Source organism: Eretmochelys imbricata, chromosome 7 (genome assembly GCF_965152235.1).
Source record: "Eretmochelys imbricata isolate rEreImb1 chromosome 7, rEreImb1.hap1, whole genome shotgun sequence".
NCBI classification, from domain to species: Eukaryota; Metazoa; Chordata; order Testudines; family Cheloniidae; genus Eretmochelys; species Eretmochelys imbricata.
The window spans coordinates 7419135-7433994 of NC_135578.1; the positions used below are offsets into that span (position 1 = coordinate 7419135).

The window sequence follows — 14860 nt, forward strand, 5'->3', positions numbered from 1 at the left end:
GCATGTCGTGTTCACGAAGCACATTATTATTGGTGCTGTCATCATTCTAAATCAATTCTTAGATCTGTAAGAAATACTTCCTGGTGAGGGAAAAGGAAGAAATTGACATGCTAATGGCAAAAAAGCTGAAAAGATCCAAACAGACATTTGGGAAAATGGAGAACTACTCAGCCTAGATTAAACCACTGGATAAGAACGTTTGGAGACATTGTATCCGAGAGTAAATTGTATGCAAGCCAGGCGCTGTAGCAGCCTAGATTTATACCACTGCCAATGAGAAACTGTTAGGACTAAGAATGCTTTAAGAAACTGCCAGGCTCAGTTGAGAAAAATAATTTAACATTATGGAGACGTTGGTAATGACTCCATAGTCTGTCCTGAGATTTGCGCTTCAAGCAGGACTAAAATCCCTGTGTTTCACAGTTTTACACTAATCCTGTTCTGTGGGTAAAGGAAAGACTTCAGTTTCCAGCCTTGTTAATTTGGAAGTGTTTATGAGTATTATTTTAGCTACTTTAAAAGGACAGCATTGACATCAACACGAAAGGTTCTAACCAAATTGTTCTCTCAAGGCCAGTTAGTCATTTAGTCCAGAACTGGCTTAGAATGGAAAAGAAGTCTGACCTTAAGTTAATATGGAGCAAGAATGGGCTGGCACATAAGTCTAATTTGCTTAAGGTCTTCATATTGGATTCCTGAATGTAATCCCTTTTTCTGCTACTTACAGGGGCATAGCCCCCTCCAAAGCAAAACTGATCAACCAACCTACTGCGAGGAGAAGCTGATCACCTTGATCCACTTATTGCTTGAAGTTCCCTGATCAGTTTGAGAACCATGGGCTTGCCCGTACACATACCAGACAACAAATACCTAATATTCACTGAATGTTGCTTTATGAGCCATATGAAGTTTCTCCCATGCAATTGATATAGAAAGCTACTCAAAGAGCCAGTTGGCCTTCTTTTTACATGAAGAATGATGTTGATATTGGAAAACTCAGAAGAAGAGAGAAAGAGAGAGCAGAGTTAAAACACCAGCCAGAGGATAAATTTGCAATAGCTTACAGATGTAAAGAGGTCCTGTTCCACGGTGCCTGCCCCCCCACCCCCCCGAGAAATAAGATCAATAAGGTACCACAAGGACTCCTCATTGTTTTTGCTGATACAGACTAACATGGCTACCCCTCTGAGATCAGTTTCTCTCTATTCCATGCACTGGGTTTATACAAACCCCAGAGAATAAGATTGTTCTTTTCTTTTCCGTCCTTAATGGCTGGCTGTATTTCAAGGAATCCCTGTTGAGGTTACAGGGACAAACCATCCCGATGAGTCGAAAGAATAGTAAATATGGCAGGCGACCAGCTTGGCTTAACGGTGAAATCCTAGCGGATCTTAAACATAAAAAAGAAGCTTACAAGAAGTGGAAGGTTGGACATATGACCAGGGAAGAGTATAAAAATATAGCTCGGGCATGTAGGAATGAAATCAGGAGGGCCAAATCGCACCTGGAGCTGCAGCTAGCGAGAGATGTCAAGAGTAACAAGAAGGGTTTTTTCAGGTATGTTGGCAACAAGAAGAAAGCCAAGGAAAGTGTGGGCCCCTTACTGAATGAGGAAGGCAACCTAGTGACAGAGGATGTGGAAAAAGCTAATGTACTCAATGCTTTTTTTGCCTCTGTTTTCACTAACAAGGTCAGCTCCCAGACTGCTGTGCTGGGCATCACAAAATGGGGAAGAGATGGCCAGCCCTCTGTGGAGATAGAGGTGGTTAGGGACTATTTAGAAAAGCTGGACGTGCACAAGTCCATGGGGCCGGACGAGTTGCATCCGAGAGTACTGAAGGAATTGGCGGCTGTGATTGCAGAGCCATTGGCCATTATCTTTGAAAACTCGTGGCGAACCGGGGAAGTCCCGGATGACTGGAAAAAGGCTAATGTAGTGCCAATCTTTAAAAAAGGGAAGAAGGAGGATCCTGGGAACTACAGGCCAGTCAGCCTCACCTCAGTCCCTGGAAAAATCATGGAGCAGGTCCTCAAAGAATCAATCCTGAAGTACTTGCATGAGAGGAAAGTGATCAGGAACAGTCAGCATGGATTCACCAAGGGAAGGTCATGCCTGACTAATCTAATCGCCTTTTATCATGAGATTACTGGTTCTGTGGATGAAGGGAAAGCAGTGGATGTATTGTTTCTTGACTTTAGCAAAGCTTTTGACATGGTCTCCCACAGTATTCTTGTCAGCAAGTTAAGGAAGTATGGGCTGGATGAATGCACTATAAGGTGGGTAGAAAGCTGGCCAGATTGTCGGGCTCAACGGGTAGTGATCAATGGCTCCATGTCTAGTTGGCAGCCGGTGTCAAGTGGAGTGCCCCAGGGGTCGGTCCTGGGGCCGGTTTTGTTCAATATCTTCATAAATGATCTGGAGGATGGTGTGGATTGCACTCTCAGCAAATTTGCGGACGATACTAAACTGGGAGGTGTGGTAGATACGCTGGAGGGGAGGGATAGGATACAGAAGGACCTAGACAAATTGGAGGATTGGGCCAAAAGAAATCTGATGAGGTTCAATAAGGATAAGTGCAGGGTCCTGCACTTAGGACGGAAGAATCCAATGCACCGCTACAGACTAGGGACCGAATGGCTAGGCAGCAGTTCTGCGGAAAAGGACCTAGGGGTGACAGTGGACGAGAAGCTGGATATGAGTCAGCAGTGTGCCCTTGTTGCCAAGAAGGCCAATGGCATTTTGGGATGTATAAGTAGGGGCATAGCGAGCAGATCGAGGGACGTGATCGTCCCCCTCTATTCGACATTGGTGAGGCCTCATCTGGAGTACTGTGTCCAGTTTTGGGCCCCACACTACAAGAAGGATGTGGATAAATTGGAGAGAGTCCAGCGAAGGGCAACAAAAATGATTAGGGGTCTAGAACACATGACTTATGAGGAGAGGCTGAGGGAGCTGGGATTGTTTAGCCTGCAGAAGAGAAGAATGAGGGGGGATTTGATAGCTGCTTTCAACTACCTGAAAGGGGGTTCCAAAGAGGATGGCTCTAGACTGTTCTCAATGGTAGCAGATGACAGAACGAGGAGTAATGGTCTCAAGTTGCAGTGGGGGAGGTTTAGATTGGATATTAGGAAAAACTTTTTCATAGAATCATAGAATATCAGGGTTGGAAGGGACCCCTGAAGGTCATCTAGTCCAACCCCCTGCTCGAAGCAGGACCAATTCCCAGTTAAATCATCCCAGCCAGGGCTTTGTCAAGCCTGATCTTAAAAACTTCCAAGGAAGGAGATTCCACCACCTCCCTAGGCAACGCATTCCAGTGTTTCACCACCCTCTTAGTGAAAAAGTTTTTCCTAATATCCAATCTAAACCTCCCCCACTGCAACTTGAGGCCATTACTCCTCGTTCTGTCATCTGCTACCATTGAGAACAGTCTAGAGCCATCCTCTTTGGAACCCCCTTTCAGGTAGTTGAAAGCAGCTATCAAATCCCCCCTCATTCTTCTCTTCTGCAGGCTAAACAATCCCAGCTCCCTCAGCCTCTCCTCATAAGTCATGTGTTCTAGACCCCTAATCATTTTTGTTGCCCTTCGCTGGACTCTCTCCGATTTATCCACATCCTTCTTGTAGTGTGGGGCCCAAAACTGGACACAGTACTCCAGATGAGGCCTCACCAATGTCGAATAGAGGGGAACGATCACGTCCCTCGATCTGCTCGCTATGCCCCTACTTATACATCCCAAAATGCCATTGGCCTTCTTGGCAACAAGGGCACACTGCTGACTCATACCCAGCTTCTCGTCCACTGTCACCCCTAGGTCCTTTTCCGCAGAATTGCTGCCTAGCCATTCGGTCCCTAGTCTGTAGCGGTGCATTGGATTCTTCCGTCCTAAGTGCAGGACCCTGCACTTATCCTTATTGAACCTCATCAGATTTCTTTTGGCCCAATCCTCCAATTTGTCTAGGTCCTTCTGTATCCTATTTATCTAGGTCCTTCTGTATCCTATCCCTCCCCTCCAGCGTATCTACCACTCCTCCCAGTTTAGTATCGTCCGCAAATTTGCTGAGAGTGCAATCCACACCATCCTCCAGATCATTTATGAAGATATTGAACAAAACCGGCCCCAGGACAGACCCCTGGGGCACTCCACTTGACACCGGCTGCCAACTAGACATGGAGCTATTGATCACTACCCGTTGAGCCTGACAATCTAGCCAGCTTTCTACCCACCCTATAGTGCATTCATCCAGCCCATACTTCCTTAACTTGCTGACAAGAATACTGTGGGAGACCATGTCAAAAGCTTTGCTAAAGTCAAGAAACAATACATCCACTGCTTTCCCTTCATCCACAGAACCAGTAATCTCATGATAAAAGGCGATTAGATTAGTCAGGCATGACCTTCCCTTGGTGAATCCATGCTGGCTGTTCCTGATCACTTTCCTCTCATGCAAGTACTTCACGATTGATTCTTTGAGGACCTGCTCCATGATTTTTCCAGGGACTGAGGTGAGGCGACTGGCCTGTAGTTCCCAGGATCCTCCTTCTTCCCTTTTTTAAAGATTGGCACTACATTAGCCTTTTTCCAGTCATCCGGGACTTCCCCGGTTCGCCACGAGTTTTCAAAGATAATGGCCAATGGCTCTGCAATCACAGCCGCCAATTCCTTCAGCACTCTCGGATGCAACTCGTCCGGCCCCATGGACTTGTGCACGTCCAGCTTTTCTAAATAGTCCCTAACCACCTCTATCTCCACAGAGGGCTGGCCATCTCTTCCCCATTTTGTGATGCCCAGCATAGCAGTCTGGGAGCTGACCTTGTTAGTGAAAACAGAGGCAAAAAAAGCATTGAGTACATTAGCTTTTTCCACATCCTCTGTCACTAGGTTGCCTCCCTCATTCAGTAAGGGGCCCACACTTTCCTTGGCTTTCTTCTTGTTGCCAACATACCTGAAGAAACCCTTCTTGTTACTCTTAACATCTCTCGCTAGCTGCAGCTCCAGGTGCGATTTGGCCCTCCTGATTTCATTCCTACATGCCCGAGCAATATTTTTATACTTTTCCCTGGTCATATGTCCAACCTTCCACTTCTTGTAAGCTTCTTTTTTATGTTTAAGATCCGCTAGGATTTCACTAAGAGGGTGGTGAAACACTGGAATGCGTTGCCTAGGGAGGTGGTGGAATCTCCTTCCTTGGAAGTTTTTAAGGTCAGGCTTGACAAAGTCCTGGCTGGGATGATTTAACTGGGAATTGGTCCTGCTTCAAGCAGGGGGTTGGACTAGATGACCTTCAGGGGTCTCTTCCAACCCTGATATTCTATGATTCTATGATTCTAATGTTGCACTGTTAACGAAAAGTAAATATTTATTTTGATGCATCTCTAGCTTTGAGCTCCTCCTTTTGAGTTCAAATATTGTGGCTGGGGAGAAAGAGTGAGAGATCAGAGTTAAATTTAGAGTGGGGCAATAAAGAGAATGGTTGGAGGGGTTGCTTAGCGGGATTGGAAGAGGCTCATACGCGAATGAGGGTAGTATAAGAACCTATAGAGAACAAAATAGAATAGACCCGGGATAGTGAAAGACGCAGAGGCTGTACTCTCTGAATTAAAATTGGGTGTGTGTGTGTGAGAGAGAGAGAGAGAGAGAGAGAAGGGGTGGGGGAGGGCTGATAGGCCCTGTCTGTTCTTTAGGATCCAATTCTACAATTGCGTAGCTTTAGCATGATGTCGCTCCCTTGACTTCAGTGGAATTACTGCTGATTTACACCAGTGTAAGCGAGATCAGAACTGGGATCTTAGTTTGCTAGAGGCTGGTTGTCTCTTTGGAGGGCAGAGCAAACCGGTTGCATTGTCCCTGCACAACCCTTGATGACTGATTATTACCAAAAAGAAAAGGAGTACTTGTGGCACCTTAGAGACTGACTAATTTATTTGAGCATAAGCTTTCGTGAGCTACAGCTCACTTCATCGGATGCATTTTTATCAAGGAAATCACAGCTGGGCCAGCCCTTCTGAGTGAAAGTAACGTGCTCTGAGAGTGGCGAGGACAGGGAAGAGGGAAAATGCATTGAAAGAAGAGGGTGCTTGTCACGATGGTGCTGGAGGGGAGAGGCAGGGGAGCCAGAAGAAGAAAACGCTCTGTAGTGGAAAAATATTTAACCTGGAAGGGAGGGGAGTTGGGAGAGCTTGGATGATGGATCACTTTGCAGAATCCCCCTAGCAACAAACAGATTGGGCTGTCAGATGTTGGGATACTCCATTTTGTTTCTTTCTGAAGTAGCATTTGCCTGTACTGTAAGAGAGCTTACAGGGGAACCTCAGAGTCATGAACGCATGGGGAATGAGGGTTGTTTGTGCCTCTGAAATGTTCATAACTCTGAACCAGACGTTCTGGTTGTTCTTTCGAAAGGTTACAGCTGAACACTGACTTAATAGAGCTTTGAAACTTCACTACGCAGAATAAAAATGCTGCTCTTCCTTTATTTTTTTAGTAGTTTACATTTAACACTGTACTGTCCTGTATTTGCTTTTTATTTTAATATTTTGGTCTCCGCTGCTGCCTGGTTGTGTACTTCTGGTTCCAAATGAGGCGTGCGGTTGACTGATAGGTTCGTAACTCTGGTGTTCGTAACTCTGAGGTTCTACTGTATTATCAGTAGGGCTCATCCAACCACTGCAAGACACCTGCTTCCTTTAACAGCGTAACCATAATTCCAGATCCAATCTCCCCGAATATGGAGATTCAGATTGAGTGTCTTGTGGACATCATTAATGACCATATTTGCCTATTTATGGGGCGTAGCACCTTTTCATCCATGCTACTTTACCTAAGTCTGCGCAGCACCCAGCACAATTAAGTCCTTACCCATGGCTGGGGCTCTTAGGTGCCACTGTAAGACAAATCAATAATAATAATATATCTGCCTATCTAGTATAGTTTCTCTGTCTGGTCAGAATTTCACTCTCAAAAGACAGGGAAAAATATGCTGTGCTTATTTCCTTTCTGTGTGCACGAGTGAGCAATTTAATTTGCTTTACAATATGTAGGTGTTTAAAATGGAAACTGGTTTCTTATCTTATCAGCTCTTTGGGTCAGGGACTGGCGCTGTACATATATATAGTAAGAGACTTGCACAAGGGGACCCAAGTGTCAGTTAGGGTTCCTGGGTGCTAGCATAATAGAGTAAAAATAACAATAATAATAAAAATAATACTGAATAATGATTTTTCTGTAGATGCAAAATAATAAACTCTATCTACAGACACTGCAAGCATACCCAGATTTTGAACCGAGGACCATGCTGTAAGCATTAATAATTAAATGGTTTTGGCCCAGACTGTGGGAATTGTCGATGGGGTGGCATACGTGTTCAGCAAACAATGTCTCACTTGTGTTTGGTATTTTAATATGCAGGTGGATTTGCAGCTGTAATCACCACACCTCTAGATGTAGCAAAGACAAGAATTATGCTGGCAAAGGTAAGAAACGGAAGAACGCTGAGCAAATGGACAGGTGCATGGGCTGCAGTGCCAAAACTTTGGCATGGTAGCAACAAAATGAAATGTAGCACTGCACCTATCACTAATGACTTCTGCTCTTGTACTTTAAGCCAGGAATTGATGTGAATGTGCGTTAGATGGATGGATAAAAACAGTGTTGCTTTACTTTGTCCTGTAATTACTGTTCTTGTTCTTTCACCTCCCTCCTCATGTCTCCCAAAGGAACCGTCTAAGACGTCACTGTGCTTTGTGCTGGGTTGTCCTGGGGATACGCTGAAATCTAGACTGCCAGTGGTTAATGCAGAAGTCTTAATGACAAATTCTTTATAGGGTCAAACTCCCTAAATGAAAAATCCAGGCAGGAACTAATTCCTCTGTGAGGTTTTTAAAACAACAGGGGATTGTTTGCATTGTTCTCCATAGGCAGGCTTGACACCAGACTTTCTGTCCTAGAATTTCAAACCATTGCTGCAACTCTGCCAGTGATGGCAAAAGCAGGAGTGCTAATATCGGTGTGCCTCTGTCGTTTTAATGAGCGTGTCATCTCGCCTAGCCCCGAGCAGGTCTAGATTGTGGGACGGTTAAAATGCCAGCAGCTGGTACACACTGTTGGGATATATTGTTATCCTTTAAGGAGCTGCACTGATGGAGTCAGAGTTATCCCATATGGGTCAGTTCTCTCCACCAGCCAAGTCCCTGAGTAGATTAATCAGCTATTTCTCACTGGCCATTTGCATCTCATCTGATGACTGGTGCTGCGTTATAGACACACACCACATTATGTAAAGAGTGTGCTCCGCATCTTTGTGTGCATGTGTGTTCGTACATAGTACAGCCTCATTCAGCAGATGTATCACAGGGAGGGCGCATGGCCTGTTGGTTAGAGCATGTGACAAAGTCATAAGAGCTGGGTTTTGTTCAGAACTCTGCCCCTACGTTTGCGTTTCCCCCTCTGTAAAGGAATGGCGGGACTCACTCGCCTCTTAGAGGTAAGTTGAGGTTCTCTGATGAAAGGTGCCAAACTGTGTCATTTTGTATTAAGCATTTTACGTTGGCTGAGCCATAGGTGTCATTTAATGACCTGTAACCGTACTGTTTGCCCTGCAGTGCCTTTCTCAGGTTTTCTGAATGATTGTCTCTAGTATATTTTATTAAACTAAACTCCCAGGCAAGCGTCTTAAGAGCTTTGAAATGATGACGTGGCAGCCATGCAAGTTAGCCAAAGTATTTGTGTTAAAGTCTGATTCATGTATTAGGTGCAGGAGAGGCAGTGGAGTCTACTCAATTGGGATTCCAGACACCTGGGTTCTATTCCCAGCCCTGCCACTGACATGCTATGTGGCCTTGGGACAGTTGTCTCACCTCTGTGCCTCAGTTTCTCCTTTGTCTGTGCTGTCTGTTTAGATTGTCTTTGGGGCAGGGATTCTCTCTCAGTATGTGTCCGTACAGTGCCGAGCACAGTGGGGCCATGATCTTGATGAGGGCCACCAGACAATACCATTGCTCTGTTTCGCAGTGTACATGGATAGGTAGCTTGATAAATAACTGAATCCAACTGGTGATGGATTGAATTACGGTCTCTCTGTTCTTGTGATACAGGCTGGTTCCAGCAATGCCAGTGGGAACGTATTCTCTGCCCTGCACAGTGTCTGGAGGTCACAAGGGCTACCTGGGTAAGGACTCTCTTGTGAGAGACATCTATGAGATAGATAAGTGTGTGTGGGTGTGCGCTTAATGCGCTGTAAAAAAAATATGAATTGGCTTGCCGTTCACAAGGCCAAGTAGCAGTCATTCAGGTACATGTGTGCACAGCAGCTAACACAACGGAGCCTCTAGGAGCTACTGCATTACAAATATTAACCAATAATAATCGTTACCCCTTCCTGAGAGCCAGGCCAGCCTGGTGCAGGCACCTCCCTACAGCGCCAGCCAATCCTCCTTCTCCAGCTTTCCACAGTTACCCAGGAACTTTCCCTGTGTGTCACCTCTGCCCCTTTTTGCCCTCTTTCCCCAGCAGGAAGCATAGTGGGAGGAGGGGACACCAACACCATCCGTCCCTAGAGGTCAGACAAGAAAGTAGAGGAAGCTAAAAGCAAAGAAACTGAAGCAGGGATTTGCAGGTGTTTCCCTTCCTCTCCGTGGGGTGCTGCAATTCTGCATTTCAGTCACCGTGTGGCGCTGTGTAAGGCTGTAAATCAGCAACTCCCAGTCCATCCACACAGCATCACCCAGCAGGAAACAGGCTCAGAGCCCCAGATAAATGCTTAAATGTGCTGAAATACAGAGGGCAGGAAAACTGAGGGAAGCGGTTTTGAAATGTGTACCCTACAGCTTGTTCTTCCTTTCTCCTGCCTCGCTCAGGTTTCATAGAATGAGGACATCCCTGGTGGGCTAACCCTTCAGTCCTCTCTTGCCTCTCTCGGTGAATCGCTCAGGCGTCCCATCCATGAATAGGTTAAGCCTCACAGGACCCTGTCACTTAGGCAAATAGTATCAATGGGGAAATAGGTTATCAGAGAGAGGATGTGGGACTTGCCTGAGGTGACATAGGACATCCATGGCAGAGCATTTTCATTGGATAACATTAATTACATATGTAATGTGTGTGTAATTATGTGTATGGTAGCAGCATTTCCTGACTCTAACATGCATGATTAAATGTTATGCATCGAAGAATAACAAAACATGCACTTGGATTTCCCGAGTAAAAATCCATATTTTTTTTTTAAAAAATCTGAATAGCAACAGAGCTCAAAGCATCAGTTTGATCAGCTCAGGAGCGTGCAGCCTTCTGCACAACTCTGTCTCCCAAAATAATTAGCCACCAAATAGGCAAGAATACCAGTTGCAACAATGTGGCAGCAGGACATGTTTAGCTCATAAGAACGCATCATGGTTTAGTATATAAGGCCCAAGGCAGAAGGCCTTGGGTTTCCACTCAGCTTTGGAAGGCACGTGTGTGATGCTGGGTGAGTCACCTAGCCTCCTTGGGCCTCACTTTACCCATCTGTAAGAATGGGAACAATGCTTCCTGGCCGTATGGTGGAGTTGTGAGGATGCATTCGTTAGTGTTTGTAAAGCGTTTTGAAATCCTTGGTCAAAAGATGCCACAGGCTCGTAAATTAGTATTGATTTGCATGGATACCTGGTCAGTTCCTATTGGGCTGTGCTCTTTGTGTGGGAGAATCAGTGAGTCGTTCGGTAGTGGCTAGCTGTAGCCTACACAGAATACAAGTCCTAAAATAATTATAGCTAATGTAGTCCATGTGCGAGAGGCCTGTGGTTTTGGAACCATAAATCCTAGATTCTGCCTGCACCCACTGGGTGTATGCGGTTCAGCTGGTAGTTGTGTTATTGTGACTCTGGGATTGTTGTCATACATATAGGCTATGAGCTAATTAAGTCTGTAGTTACTGGAGTGACATGCGCAAAATCCACATGGAGCATTAACTAGACATTGGGGACAAATGCAGGTCCGGTTGGTGCAGTAGGTGTTGCTGTTTTTTCCCCTTCCACAGTAAGACTCATTATGCAAATCTCTAGCTTCATTTCTCAGGCCTTTCTAAATCAGCCTGTATGCCAGTGCTAGTCTTCGCTGCTTTAGAGTTTAGAAATCAACTCGATAGCCAGTGCTGTGTGCGCGCAACCCTGGATGTGTACTCTCCAGTCTAGTTACAGATAATTTTCCTTAACACCTGATCTCTGGTCACACAACAAGTAAAAGTTCAATATTCTTTTGACACATTTGGAAAATAATTCAAAACAAATTTCAGGAAGTTCCTGGACACTTATTCCAGGCAGCATTCCAGCCATTATGCCCACACCAGACTATTGGGTTTGTATTGTCTCAGAATGCATTGAGCTAGCACTTCAAGGTCCCCTGTCTGTGGGCTGGTTTCATGCACTGTGTATGCTTAGAGGACCATGGGATCTATTTTCAAAGGGACAAATAGCAGTTAAGCACCCAACTCCTATTCGATGTCTAAATCTCCCCCCCCCCTTTTCTGTTGCACATAATTTGTGTTCTTTCAAGCCTGTTTCACAAGTGCCCATTTAAACATCCAGAAACCAAACTCTGTCTTCAGATTGTGCCACTGATGCAACAGAACCAAAGGGTAATCCAACCCTCCTGAACGCTCGCTGCCCACCCAATAGAAATCAAAATAATAAGCAATGCTGAGAACAGAAAAATGCAAAAGTGGCTAAACTGTGTCAGCTGTGAGGAGAAGGAAGAAAGCCTTGGGAAAAATAAATGCAGAGACTGCTGTGCCTGCTGCCAGTTATAAATGTATTAATCAAAACCAATAAAAGCGTCGAACTTTTTGGCTGGCAGCAATGTGAAATAATATATGGCTTCTCTACTAAATCTCAGATTTGAAGAGAAGGAATTCTGGGGCAGAGAGATGCATTGCCTCTTGCCACATTATTAAAACCAGAGTGCAGGGCTTACTTCCTGTTTGCACCTAGTAAATCCATGTGCTTCATGCCAACAAATTCACATCCTTTTCTGTCCAAAAGAGAGAGACAGAAAGAGAGAGGCCTGCATTAATGGATATTTCTCAACGGCTAGAATAAGGGTGAGATTAAAGGAACAATGTGCACGTATCCACAGTTATTTGCACTTGCAAATGGGAGTTTAGGTGACCAATTTCTGAGCTGCACACACTAGGGCAGACTTTTGTACATACGCCTTTCACTTTTCCGCCACCTTTTCTCCAAGGAGCTTGTCGCACTTTACAGCCATTGATGATGCCTTACAACCCAGCTAGGAGATTAGCAAGTGTTGTTTTCCCCATAGGAAGAGTGAAGTGGAAGAAGTCACCTGAGCTTGCATTCCTAGATGGTCGCACAGTAGGGGCCACAAGCCAGGGGTCATAGCTCCCTATTTTGACTGCCAAGTGAAGTTTCCCAATAGGTGCACGTGCACACACGCTATTGCACCCGTTGCAGTCTCCTTCCAGCGTTGGGCCCTAACCGCACTACTCTTCAATACTGGGATCCCAAATGTTTTAATAGAGAATAGACATCAGCCTTTAAGGATTCTCTGCTTTCAGAAATGCTAAAAGATCTAACCTGTAGTGCTGAGTAAAGGGACTTGTCCAGTGGGTTACTTTAAGCAGCGGCCTCTGGTATTTTCTATTGAAATGGGGATTTGTTTCATATTGCAAGAAGGATCCCTGTCCAAAATAGTGCCTCAAGGTTCTGCCGGACTTTAGGAGCCAAGCCTTTGGGAATAAATATGCCAGGGCTTGGAAAAACACTGGGGAAGAGTTGCATTCAAAATGGAAAATATGAGAATAATTGGAATTTGAACAATAGAAGCATTAGGCACTGTAAGTTGGGGGTGGCAGGCTGCATGGGATCAGAGAACACACCCAGAGCATATAGGCGTAAAGTACAGGTGGTGATGATTCGCTTTGGAAATCAGACAGGGTACTCCCGGTGATCCTAGGGACGCAGATTGTATTTGGCTAAGAGGGAGTTTGGATAGTTGAGAGGGAAGGAGTGGCAGGGCAGGGTGCCCTCTGCAACTCCTGTGTCACGGCTCGGCTCGGCTCCACTCCCTCGCTCCTTTGCCCCTGTCCTGGTTATTGTAGGTGCAAGGTGCAGGTGGGCGGCTGTGGTCCTGGTACAGCAGAGAGAGAGACACACAGACCCCTGTCTAGGACTCTGCTCTGCCGTGACTGCAGCCTTCCCTGCACCTTATGCCTGCAGGAGTTGGGTGTGTCTCTCGCTGCCCCCAGTCTCTGCCCCACTATCCAAACCTCTGCATAACCCAGACCCTCTCTTGTCTTCAAGGCTGGGGACTCGGCTAATGCAGAGGTTTGGATAATGGGGTTTTGGAAAATCATGAGCATCCCGAATCTGATTTCTGCTTTTGTGTTTTCTCCTAACCAGTTCAACACGCAGATGGGGAAAGTGCATCCGAACCAATTGCACCTGGATATCTTTGTAGTTAAAATGCTCAGCTTTGATCTAGACCCACTAATCTAGGCCCAATCTTTTGTTGTCATTGTGTTACAATAGTGACTAGAGATGCCAACCAAGATCAGGGCCCTGCTGTACAAACCCGTAGTGAGAGACAGTCCCTGCCCGGAAGAGTTAGCAGTCTAAATAGACAAAGCATGAAAGAAAGTGAGCGTGATTTTCCCATTTGCAGAAGGGGAAGTGGGGCAGACAGGTTAGCTGAGTAACTGATGGGCCAGTCTGGGACAGGGCTGGGAAGAGAACCCAGATCTCCAGAGTCAGTGCGGTGCCGTAGCCAGATGACCAGCTGGTCTTCCTCCATGCAACAAAGGAAAAGCTGGTAGCTTGGTAAGCCAGGCCTGGGACTGCCACATGGTTAACGGCGGACACGTGAGAGCAGAAGGAGATCAGTAGGATGCTGAGGCCAGCATCATTGGTGGAACTGAGGGGGATGCAATAAGAGGAGGCCAGAGATGCAGCTTCCAGCCTTGCTTATTTAAGAGCTGTGGCTGTGATGGACTGTAATGTAAACGAATGTCTGTAGTGCTTCAGTCATAGGCTGGTGTAATTCCACAGGAGAAGGATGGTGTGTAGCTGGAGAACAATGCTGTACCACAGGATTTACCCTTTGAGTGCTCTGTCAGTATATGCCTCGTACAAATTACTCTGTTTCAAAGCTATAATTATGGTAATAGCCCCAATGGCTGTCTAGTGCAGCCATAAAATGTTTCCATCTGCCTGTATGCTCCAGGCCCCAGAGCACAGATCATTATCACAAAAACCAAAGCAAGTGCAGTTGGAGGCTTACCAAGCACACTGTCTGACTAGCAGTGAGGCTTAAGAGAGAACGGGTCCCTGAATTGCTCTGGGAATATGCACTGCTTTCAGATGATCTCACATGCCCCAGGACTAACACAGTATTACACTGGTGTAAAAGCTACATAGTTGAAACTCTGACTCCGTTAGAGTAACGTTACTGGGCAGGCCAGGCCACAGAAGCCAGGGACAGCAGAATCTCTGTCTTTAATCCACCTCTGTGCACTTTTACATCATGCACTGTGAGATGGGCAAGATCACCCATTCTTTGTCCTTAAATGCTGAAGAGTGGGTTAAAGGTACATAGGCCTTAAACTGCCCAACATTTAAAATCTTACATACAGTGCAGCAGGGCCCATGGCCCATGTGTACAGCGGTCAGTCCCGAGGTTCATAAACCCAATAATGGATGAAGTCCTTGATAATGAACTCCTATGACAGGTTTCAGAGTAACAGCCATGTTAGTCTGTATTCGCAAAAAGAAAAGGAGTACTTGTGGCACCTTAGAGACTAACCAATTTATTTGAGCATGAGCTTTCATGAGCTACAGCTCACTTCATCGGATGCATACCGTGGAAACTGC

At 45.7% G+C, this 14860-nt stretch overlaps 1 protein-coding gene across 3 annotated transcripts in view; it reads left to right on the forward strand.

Annotated features, from left to right (window-relative positions):
- Positions 1–14860, forward strand: part of SLC25A26 (solute carrier family 25 member 26) — a 146475-nt gene that overhangs the window by 124575 nt on the left and 7040 nt on the right. For 2 of the 3 annotated variants that reach the window (XM_077821286.1, XM_077821287.1), the window contains 2 exons: positions 7410–7474; positions 9095–9168. In XM_077821286.1, coding sequence (XP_077677412.1) covers positions 7410–7474; positions 9095–9168 — 139 coding nt within the window. The remainder of the gene's footprint in view (positions 1–7409; positions 7475–9094; positions 9169–14860) is intronic. The other variant, XM_077821288.1, reaches the window with a different exon arrangement.